Consider the following 11457-nt stretch of genomic DNA (forward strand, 5'->3'; position numbering starts at 1 on the left):
GACTTCCAGCAGACCTTCTGAACACTGAGTTCCAACAGGATCATTAAAACTGTTTTTTGCATTTTTAGGATGGACAGTGTATGGCCTGGCAACTCTACTCATCCTCACAGTTACAGCCATTGTAGCAAAGATACTTCTGCACGTCACATTCAAGTGAGTATGAGAGAGCTGCCCATTTCCTGGAGGGGAAGGCTCAGAACTCCTTTTCTTACTTTGCTTTACTTGCCTGGGTACAATTATAGTATCAGAACATTCTAAAGCCTTAGTCTTAGGCAATCTGAGGCAGTAGATATTCCTCATTCTCTGCTGAGTGAAATGTACAACTGGACAGATCTCATTAGTGTTGGAGGGCTTTCTTTTTGCTCCAAAGGATACAATTTCAAGGAGGATAGAAATTGAGCATAAAAAGCATCGATTTTTTTTTTTTTTCTGGCTTGTGCGGCCCCTTAAAGAGATCTTTATGCAAAACAAAGAGTCCTAGGACAGTATTCAGACATATTTCCTGTTGCCTTCTAGAAATTGGACAGCATTCTTAGGAGTAGAATTCTAACATTTTACTAACTATTGCTTAATAGTTATTTTTAAACAGTTATTTAAGAAACTTAGAGAAGTGTCATCCTTCAAGTCTGACCAATTTGGAAAAATGTACTTCTTCCCTTATCTTATTGCTCAGGAAAGGGGTAATTGTTCATGCTACTCATGAACATGAGGGGAGCACGTTCTAATTTTTTTGGACCCCTACTCTGTCGTTCTGTCGTTCCAGCCCAGGTTCTTCTCTATTTCAGGGCCCTCCCTAATGTTGACGTCCTGTAAAAGACACCGTTTTCCTGACCTTGTCACTTGCCCTCTGTCACAAACAGTTTTATACATTTTAAATGCCACCTCCTGCCTTTGAGGTTTGTCATTGACCAAGTTAGGACCACCCATGGCCTCTGCACCCTGCACTTTACATTTTTCAGTGGAAATAATATCCTTATTAGCATTTACTGAGCTCCTGTTCGTACTCCATGTGCACATAGCTGTAAAGCAGGACCCACTTCATGCAGAATGATTTTGCCTTTATTCTGTTTTACCTAGGTGGGCTTCCAGGTAGAATGTCATTTGAAGAAAGTTTTTGTATTTAAAAAGAAAGAAAGAATCTTTCAGACCAGCCCTTTCCATATTTGAATATTCAGCCATTTCAAACTTTTTTGTTACACTGAGCTTGAATCTGCCCTGTTGCACACACTTTCCACAGGCCACATTTCTCCACTCAGTGATCCATCACATCTCTAAAAGCAGCTATTAGGTCTTTTCCCAAGGGCTTTCCGCACTGTGTAGCCCATTTAGTAGCTACAGGTGTCTCATGAGATGGCAGGTTGTTTGTGGCACTTTGTCCTACTCCATTTGAAAATGTTATTTTTGTTTGACAGATCCCATCGTGTTCCTACTTCAGGGGACCTTAGAGAATGTCATCAATCAGGGGCATCAGGAGAAATCTGGAGCATTTTTTATGAGCCTTCTACTTCAATTTCTATCTTTAAGAAGAAGCTCAAGGGTCAGAGTCAACAAGATGACCGTAATCCTCTTGTGAGTGACTAAAAGCCCCTCCACCCCTGTGCCTAGGACAAGAGGTACCTCTGAGCTCAAGGCTGCTAGGGACTACCTCTCCCCTGGTTTCTTCTGACCGGCTCCTCCCTGCCTTTCCCTCCACCCTTCAGGAGCACCTCCTTCGAACCCAGCCTGGAAGGGGTACCCTACTGCAGGGGCAAGCGTAGCCTGGATTCAACCTTATTCATCAGCTGCACTTAGGAGAGAGACTCTAGGTCCTAGGGCCCAGCCTTTCCTGCCACTCTCTCTCTCTCTAAAAAAGGAAGGGGAGTGTTAGGACAATGAGGCTGAGATGACAGAGGTGGTTGTGTCCAGCACTGGGCTCAGGTACAGTCTAGACAACAGTTGAGTGGCAGATAGGTATAGTATGCATTGAGTCTTGGTTGTTTCTTCTCTGTTTTGTCCACACACATATCACTTTCTCTCCGTCTGAACAGGGCCAGACAGGGAGAATTCCAAGGTTCTTTTGAGGGTTGGCCTGGCTCTATACTATTGGGCATTAGCACTCCAGATCCCTAAAGAGGGCTCATGTTCTGTGCTGACTTGAGCTTTACTCGCTGGGTGCTAGACAAGGATGAGCTTCCTCCATCTTTGTGGGGGGAGCCTATGAACCGTGTCTGGTGACTCTCATTCTCATTAAACCTGACACCTTCCACATACAGACTTCTTTTTTATAACTTCTTTCAGTAGCTTGGTGATCCCAGAAGAGCAAGCTTGAAAAGTGGTTTTATAAAACATCCATTCATTTATTCATGCCATGGATTTACTGAAAGCTTTTATAGGTGCTCAGTAACTCCATGTTGGATTGGATTTATCTGGCCCCTGAGCAGCTCATGGTCCTATAGGGCCTGACCAGGCCCCCATCTCTCCATGTTTCTCTAAGCTGACTCTCAGTTCAGAACAGGGAGTATAAATCTCATGGGCTAGCACTTAGGCAGCATTATGTAAGACACAGTGCCAGCAGTCTTTCCTTTAGTCATCTCTCATTTTAAAAGAAGATGAAAAACACCCTGAGGTCCATGCTCTCTGTGGCCCTCTCTGCCCCTTCTTATGGGCACAAAATGGGGTTAGAAATGGCTAGGTGGGGAAAGCCAGGATTCTGGCCCCTGGTCCTAGGCCCCCTTCCACTCAGATGGCAGGGGCAGGGACTGAACAAAGGGCTTGGCATAAGGGTGAGGAGGAGGGTTTGGGAACTAGAGACCCTTCAAGGATAAGCCTCCTAAGATTGAGAGCTGCAGCTGCAGTGGCCTCCCAGTGTGAGAATCAGCGCCATCTCTAATTTAGAAGTCTCCACCATCCAAAACCAGGCTTTGGCAGCAGCAGCTGAAAAGAGCAGCCTGTGCCTCCAGGCCTGAAGGTCAGGCCTGGACCTTTGTCAAAGTTTGACTCTCCCAAAGGTTCTTCGTCCTTGTTGTGCCTCTTGCCTCAGAGGTTCCCTCTTGGAACACTTGCCTGCCTTCCCCAAGCCCCTAAACCGCAGCCTGTTGTAGCCTTTCCTGGGGTTCTGCCACACTAGCTACAAGCCTGCTCCCAGCAAGACGGAGGGCTGTGTGGAGCCAGCCAGTTAGCATCTGCAGAGAAAGGTCATACTTGGCAACCAGGAGAGATACTAGAAGCTGTCAGAGATACTAGGGGCATTCAGAGGAGAGAAATGGGGCAGTAAAGTCCACAGGAGAGCAGGGGCATTGCCCCTGTCACCTTATGAGGGCAGAGAGTGCTCAGTTCTATCCTCAGGCTTTGATCTGGAAAGGGTGATTCCCATGCAGCAGCTGTCTGCCAACCCTGGGTCTGGAGATAGAAGCCTGACCCATACAAGGACCACTGGAAATGTACTGACATGTGTAGTCTTCCCTCCAAGATATTCCTGGCTTTTGTGGAATCTCCTTTCAAACACAAGTGTCAGGTGTGTGCAATCACAGAGGGCCCTGAACTGTGAATAGACCCATTCACAGCACAAAGGGAATGTGGAATTTGGCCTCAGGAAGGGGTTCATCCTGCTGAGGGGCAGTTGTTCAGCTGCCTAGGCTTATACTGATTACTAGTTTTTGCAGGATCCTGAAGGGCCACCAGTCCAATCCCGCCCACCTTTCACCTCTGGTTGCAGAGTCTAATGTCAAGCCTGTGTATTGGCTGAGACTGTAGCTAGAACAGTCGTCTCCCAGAGAGCCCCGAAGCACTGGTGATGCCCTAGTGCTCTCCTTCCTACTGGACCTTCCTGCTGGACTTGGCACCCTCAGTGCTGCCAGGATCAACTTACTATCTAGGGAGTGGGAAACCCAAACCAGTCTCAAGACAGCGTGGGAGGAGAGGACTGTAAATTGTCCCAGGCTGAACCTCCATAAATACCATGGCCACAGTCTGGCCATGTCCTTGGTCAGAACCTGTCAGCAGCACCCCACAGATGGTCCCCTGTGGCTAATGTAAACACCTGAGAAATAGATTGTTCCAGGAGAGTAAAGGTGTATTTCCAGGAGCACCGAAGGAGGAAGCACTTGATCTTCTAAGAAACTACTTTAAGTGAAAGTAGGTGTTGGAAGTGATTTGAAAGGGCTGACCCTGAGAAAAGTAAATTACAGCTTACACAGCAGAAGCTTATGTGAAAGAAGAAAGGGAGGGGCTTTGAAGACCACCATGGATGGCTGCTCCAAAAGCAATCTTCCCAAAGTCTCTGCCTTGAGGTGACAGAATGGAGGGGACTAGAAGCTGTTGCCTCAGGAACTGTCTGCCTTCTCACCCATTCGCTGCTGGTACCCATGCCTGCCTGCCTGCCTTCTCCACATGCGCTCCAAGGGCCAGGAATCTTGTTGCTTCCCTGGTGAATACATTTCAGCCAGCTGTGAACCTGGCCTCTTAACTGCACTTCACAGTATCCTTGGTCCCTCTAGAAGGCAGACGGGACTGCTCACGGTACCCCGTGCCTCTGCCATGTGTTCAGTCACTTGCAGACCAGAAGAGCAGGAATGAACCCTGGATGCCTTCCCCACTTCCGCCATGTCAGAACAGGGTTGAGGCCTCTCTTTGGGTGTGAGCAAGGTAACCCAGTTGCTTTAACTTCTGAAGTAGGCTCTGGCTCAAGATTCCAATGGGCCAGAAACCCACAAAGATCAAAGCACTAGCAAGTACAGCTGTCCCAGCCCTCAGGCCAAACGCGCAGGGCGTGCCTGGGCAAGGCCCTACCCACACATCTATTGTCAGCCCAAGGCAGAAGTTGGCCTGACCCAGCTCAGTGTCTGGCCAGGCCATCCTGACATCACGGGGCACCCAGGCCATCACCAAGCCTCCATGCGTCCTAGGCAATTAATCTTCATGAGCACTTGTAAGTGGATGGCTTCTGAGATACTGTCTACTTTGTCTGTTGAGGCCACCCCAGGTCTCCCACAGAGTCAGGCCAGCTCCCCCCTCCATAAGCCAGTCAGCTGGTAACCTCGCGGGTTTTAGAGTTCCTTTTTGGTGTTTGATGTCTGCTTTTGTTACTACCTTGGGAATTTTTAACCTTTTGTTTCCTCTGGTGTCTTTGTTTACCTTCCTCACTGTTCTACCTCCTGGCCAGGTCTCAGCTTAGCTGTCCTGGCATGGGGTGTTTTTCAACCTTCCAGCCATAGCTGCCTCCCCTCAGGCTGGATGGCTCAGGGGTGACGGGGCCTCACTCTGCCTACAGACCCCAGGTGGGCCCATCGCACAGGCTTTCTCTTGATGAGTTGAATATACTCAACAAGACAAAAGTGGAGTATGGAGGGAAGTCCAAGGTAAATCTGCTTCAGAAAGGATGTGTCTTCAGGAGCAGGTAGGGGGGGCTTTCCCTGCACACACTGGGAAGCTGATGTCTCGGGGTTCACAAAGCATCAAGACCTGCCAACATCCAACTCACTTTCCCGCGGGGATCTTGACTTTGGATAACAATGCTTTATTTGTAAATATGCTCTTAATATGCAACTTTGAGAATAAAATAGAAACATCGTGTATTTTAAAATATAAGATGAAGTGTGACGCACTGTACACAATTTAATATATATTTTTAGGATTTTGTTATTTAAGAAAAGGAATGTAATGGTACTTAACTTTTACAAAAGAGAGAAAAATGTTATTTTTACTGTCTGGAGAAATAAATATTCTCATTGTTGTAGAAACACCAATGGGCCCCAGATTGTCATTTGGATGGGTGCATTCTCATTGGGAGGAACATGTCATATGTTGGGAGACTGTGTGTTCTTCTTAACTCCGTGCAAATGCCAGGCCTCAACATTTGCCCTGATTTCCTGCTAGTGTCTCCAGTTTCTTCAGGTCTTGTCACGGTTTTGACACACAACCGATAAGATCTGAAAGAGTTGGAATTCCAAATCAACACTCTACACCCTGGAGACAGGGGCAAGGCAAGGGGAAGACCCAGGGCTTTGCACTCAGAAAGTCCTCAGTGTGAAGTGACCTTGAATTGGTCAATGCACATCTCAGCCTCAGCTGTTCCATTTGAAAAATGTAGTAACATCTGTACCCCAGAAGGTCATGAAGAGTGAGAAAATATATCCAAAGTGCTGATATAATTATCCCACTCTAATTCATCTTGCCTTTCAGAGCAACCAGTTTCTCCTCCCCCTCACCCTCCCCACACTGTCCTTTTCATATTACTAACAGAAGCTTCCTGCACGGTTACCTGCTCTACGCCCAGCACTCTCCTGATAGGTGCCAAGCGTGCTCTGACAACCCTTCAGCAGGTACTGTCCTGTTTTTGCCTATGAGGAGACCCAGGCTCAGAGAGAGGAGCATAGCATAGTAGTTGAGAGCACAGCCCTGCATTTAGCTCGCAGCATTCGCTGGGAAGCCAGGGAGTATAAAACAGGGAGCCTCTGAAGGATTTCTGCTGAGGAGTGACATCAGATTCCCAGTTTAGAATGATTTCTTACTTGTTCAGGGAAACAACTAGGGGTGGGGCAGGACTGAGGGCTCATAGAGACACAGGTCCAGAGGAAAGAGGTTGGGGGGCCTGGCCAGGCCCCCACGTCAGCATTGTGGAAGGAGAGGAGGACCCCATGAGAGAAATCTGGCCACGCTCATCAGCCAGGACTTGTGCTTGAGGCCAGACTGCCTAGGTTCACACCCCTTCCCCAACACTTGCCACAAGACCTTGAACCAGCCTGTGTGCCTGTTACCTGGCAGATGGGGACAATTATAGTGCCGGCCTCCCAAGCTATGATGAGTTATTACCAGTAATATTGTTTTCAATAAATGGTAGCTGTTCCTTGTTATTTCTAGAATGGGGTGGGGGGTGTTAATAACAAAGAAGTGTCTAGGATGACACCCAAGTATTCTGACTTGTTGGGGGAAGGGAGGGGCATTCTTTGAGATGAGAAATGATAGGTGCCAGGCAAGAGAGAGCATGTGCTGAATTCTGCTTGGGCTGAGCGGAGTGACATCAAGTGGAGTGAATGCTGTAGGACGTTGAAGCAGAGCTGTCCAGTGTGCAGTGATAACCTGACACCTGAGACCACAGAGGCAGCACAGTCCATGGAAACATGGGCATGGATGTCTTCCTGGGTGTGTCTGGAGTCATTCCAGAAGGCTCCTGAGGACAGTGTCTTGGGGCATACAAGATGAAGAAGAGCAGGCCCAGTGGCAGGAGAGGGTCTGCCCCAGAAGCCAAAGAACCTTCAAAGCAACCTTGTAACTTGACAGGTTCAGATACACACACTGCTGGTTCTGTGAGCCACTATTCCAAATGCTCAGGAGACAGTTTGCTATTCCAGCTGATTAAGGATAGAAGAAAAGGAGGTACAGACCAGTCCAACAAAAGAACATTTAAGCGCAGGGCCTCCCCTGGTGGCACAGTGGTTGAGCACTGGGTTGTGAGGCTGCCCGCAGCCTGTGCAGCGCCAGTTTGATCCGTGGCCACCGGAGAGGGTCCCACCAAAAAAAAAAAAGAACAAAAAAAAAGAACATTTAAGTGCAGACATGTTTCTCAGTGTTGCCTCATCCACTTGCTGCAGAGTCCCTGCTATGCTTGTTCAAAATGCAAGTTCTTGAACCCCTTCTCAGATTGCCAAGTCAGAAGAGCAGCTTCTGGGAAACTTCCTGAACAATGCTTTAGCTAAAAAATTTGGCAGTCATTTAAATTTGTTTGAGTTATTTGGTCAGTAGTCACCTCTGAAACCAATCCCCACCCCCCCCACACACACATATATAGCTTTGTAAGTTCTGACAGCAGTATATTTGCTAATTGATAGCAAAGGCTGTTTCATTCCAGAGATTCATTGCAGGACCGGAAGGGTACGGGGAGAAAGATACTCAGCACAGCAGTTATTCACCTTGACATGGAGCCTGTACCCGTTTACTGCTGTCTTCTCTCTGCTCAGCAGCCCTACAGCGTGTAGCTGTTGCAGTGTGACAGTACCTCAAAGACCAGCTTCATTTGAGCATTAATCTCCTCCAAACTTTTCTTCTTTTTCTCAGAAGCTCTTTCCTTCCCTGTAGGAAAATGCTTTTAATGGCTGGTGGAAAACGAATAGGGTGGCCTCACTGGTGAACTTCTTAAAGAGAGATTAGCCTGCAACAAAAAAATAGACACAGTCAGCATGTGTAGTCCTGCCTAAAGCAGGACCAGGAAGAGCCTCCAAACCCATCTGCATAGACTATACAGACCTTACTGACCTTGACCTCATCTCATTGTTCTCCCAAACCTGAAAAATTTGGACATTGTTCCACCCAGGAACTAGCAGCACCAGAGCAGGATCAGCTTCATCTTTTGTGAGGCAATCAAAGGCCCTTCGTTCTGTGGAGGCAAAAAGGGCTGGACAAGAGTGACCTTGTCTCTAAGCTTGGAAGTCACATGACCATCTCCTCTCCCTACTGAGCTGTGCGTGCCTGCAACTGCAGACACTCTGGGATGCAGAGAACTGGGAAGCTTTTGTTCTTCTGAGGCGGGGTTGGGTCCCCATGGGGGATTGTTTTTACTTGGCTAACAGGGACAATTTGGCGATAGAATATTTCAACCCCGAGAAGCAGCAACATTTGCTTGTAGCTGGAAGTCTTTCATTTCTGGTCTCCAGCTGTTGTCTGGAGCCGTAAGGCCCCCACTAAATGGGACTACGCCCAGCAACTGGGGGTAGGCAGCACCGGGCCAGGCTGGAAATGGATCAGCCTATGTCCAGGAGGCCCATTTCCAGGATGGCCTGGCAGCAAGAATGCTCTCAGCCCTCCTGGTAGTGGTCTTCGGGCTCTGGAAAGGACCTACTAGCTGTGGATGACTGGCCTCAGGGATTCTCAGGGTCTTTTTTTCCAGCAGAAAAAAAAGGAAAGGTCTGAAACAGCAAAGGCTTTTGCAACTGAAGAGCTTCAAATTTCACTCTTAGAAACATTTATCATTGACTATGTTAAAAGGAGGCCACTGAACTTTTAAATACTGGATTGAGAGTCTGCTACTTTACAGATTAATCATGAATATCTTTAATGAACTTGCTTTAGTTGCCAAAGGTAACAAGATTTTATCCCACTTAAGGGGTCTTCAAATGCCATATTTAGTCAATATGGGGCAGCTTTTCATGAGCCTGGGGTGAGCCAAGGAAAATGCTTTTGATTATGAAATAACTAATCATGATCATCATGTTAATGGCAGCTGCTATTTCTGCAGTACCTATATGTGCCAGGCACCGTGTCAAGCATTAGAAGATACTACTGATTCATCCGTGGGACTACCCAGCCTGGGACCCAAAAGCCGGCAGGGCCAGGATTCAGCTGCCTCTGCCAGCTGCAAAGCCAGGCTTCCTTACTCCTGTTGCTCTGCAGGCCTCACCCACCCAGGCAGAGCGGTGGATTGTGAGGGAAGTCCCTGAGGCCCCCAAATATCTCATCATTCAGGTTATGGCCTCCAGATAGCTCAGGGAAAGTATACATTAATTTGCCTGAGATAAGAAGGCATCAAACTTACACTTTACTATTTGAGAACAAGGATCGTGTTGAGGATCAGATAAGTGTTACTAAGCTACACACACATACACAAAGACCCCACCTGCAAAAATTTGCATAGACTTTTGGAGATTCAGAAACACCTCCCTCCCCTGTCCCTTTCATGCTGCATTAAGCAATATTACCTGAAAGTTAAAACTAGGTCAAAAGAGGACAACAAGAGTAATAATAATAGTAATCATGGATTTTATTAGTCAGTTAGGCTGGGAATGGATAGGGGGCTGTCAGCAAAATCTTTCTGTAAAGAACTAACTACATAGTAACTGTCTTAGCCTTGCAGGCCATGCTACCTCTGGTTCTCCTGTCTCTGTACTTGGCTCTACTCACACTGATTGCCTGGGGTTGGGAAGACCTCTATTTCTAGAACCACGGCTCATCCGCTGGACCCTCAAGGATCCCACCACTCCAAGTCCGGGTACCATCTGGCAACTCCAGAGAGGTAGGAGATCGGTGGAGGCACCTAGACCCTCATGCACGCAGCCACAGACAACGCATCAACAATCAGCATGTTGTATCCCATAAGACTTTGTTTACACACACTGAAACTTGAATTTTATGTAATATCCACATGCCACCAAATACTTCTCTTTTTTTACTTCCCACCCTATAAAAAAATGTAAGAACCATTCTTAGCTCGTGGGCCATACAAAAACAGGTGGCAAGCCCACAGGCTGCAGATTGCTGCCCCTGCCCTGCACTACGCTAACCACTTTTCATACATCATGTTCAGTGTCCCAACAACTGTGTGGACGGGGCATTGTTACTACCCCCATGTGCACAGTGAGGACACAGTGAGGTTAAATAACTCACTCAAGCGTAGGAGTCAGCACTTGACCCCTCCCCCTAAGCCTGTTTGCTTTCCTGAGACACAAGATTGGGTGAGTTTAATTGCACAGAAAGGGAAGAAAAAAGATGCTAGTGGAGCAGAAAGGGGAACCCTAATGCCCTGGCAGCACTCTGGGCCCTGGGATTATAAGGGAGGGCCCGGGAGAGGCCCTTTCCTCCCCTGTCTTTGGGTCTTTGCTTGAATGGTCTGCACTGCAGGGGAGGGGGACTGGTTTCCTGAGCAGTTCCTCCAAGGACAGAGCCCCCAGATCCAGGACAGCTGGTGGCCCTCACATTGTTTGTGTCTCCCAGGTTCTCTTAATTATAACCAATTTGCCACCCTCAGCAATTCCTTGTTCTCCTTTGCTAATACCCATGAGTTGGAACTGTCAGCCGGACGCCCAGCCAAACGCTCAGCTGAAATCACTTCCCTTTCCCATGCAGGAGCCCTGGTCTCTTAGAAACTTGCCTTTCTTCTCAGTCCTGAGAGGCCCAAGAAACCGGCGAGACAACCCTTTTGCATACAGCCTTGCTTGGCTGAGATTTACCATCCTAATATCTCTTAGCCAAGGGGGAGACAGAATTTGCTTAACTTTCTCCAACTCCTTGCCTTCCTGGCTGACTCTCAGGCTGGGAGAGACTGACTGCAAAGGAAGGCTTTTCTTTGGTGGTGTTCGCCTTCACTTAGGAAGACTTCGTTCCTCCTCAGAGGAGCACCACAACTATGAGCTCTGGACTCTGGAAACCTGGGTGCAATGTGGGCTCTCCAGTCATTAGTTTCCAGACTTTGGGCAAGTTACTTTGCCTTTTCTAATGCACTTTACTCATCTATAAAATAGGCATTACAGTACTTTCTCATAAGGTTGTTGTGAAGGGTGAATCATATAATAAAGGTAAAATGTTTGGCTCTGTCACTGGCATTTTAATAATTGGCATCAGTAAACTAAGGCTGATGATACTTTGACTGCAAAGGTCTGCAGAAGAGTCAACCTCTCAGGGCCCTGGTCCACAGCCCGACTCTGCAAATGGGGGCTGTTGAATCACCATTCTTGAACCAGGCCTCATGGTCCAGACCTCAGACCAAGCACA

The 11457-nt window shown here is 47.7% G+C and overlaps 1 protein-coding gene across 4 annotated transcripts in view; it reads left to right on the forward strand.

The window, feature by feature from the left end:
- Nucleotides 1–10443, forward strand: part of KREMEN1 (kringle containing transmembrane protein 1) — a 63390-nt gene extending 52947 nt beyond the window's left edge. For 2 of the 4 annotated variants that reach the window (XM_054695225.1, XM_054695224.1), the window contains exons 8-10: nt 69–153; nt 1413–1569; nt 9816–10443. In XM_054695225.1, coding sequence (XP_054551200.1) covers nt 69–153; nt 1413–1569; nt 9816–9875 — 302 coding nt within the window. In that variant the 3' untranslated portion in view covers nt 9876–10443. Of the gene's footprint in view, nt 1–68; nt 154–1412; nt 6030–9815 lie in introns of those variants that run through there. The other 2 variants (XM_037510811.2, XM_037510810.2) reach the window with 2 other exon arrangements.
- Nucleotides 10444–11457: the final 1014 nt, after the last annotated feature.

The sequence above is a fragment of the Talpa occidentalis genome, unplaced genomic scaffold (assembly GCF_014898055.3).
Source record: "Talpa occidentalis isolate TD23 unplaced genomic scaffold, MPIMG_talOcc4v2.1 talOcc4.14, whole genome shotgun sequence".
Taxonomy (NCBI): domain Eukaryota; kingdom Metazoa; phylum Chordata; class Mammalia; order Eulipotyphla; family Talpidae; genus Talpa; species Talpa occidentalis.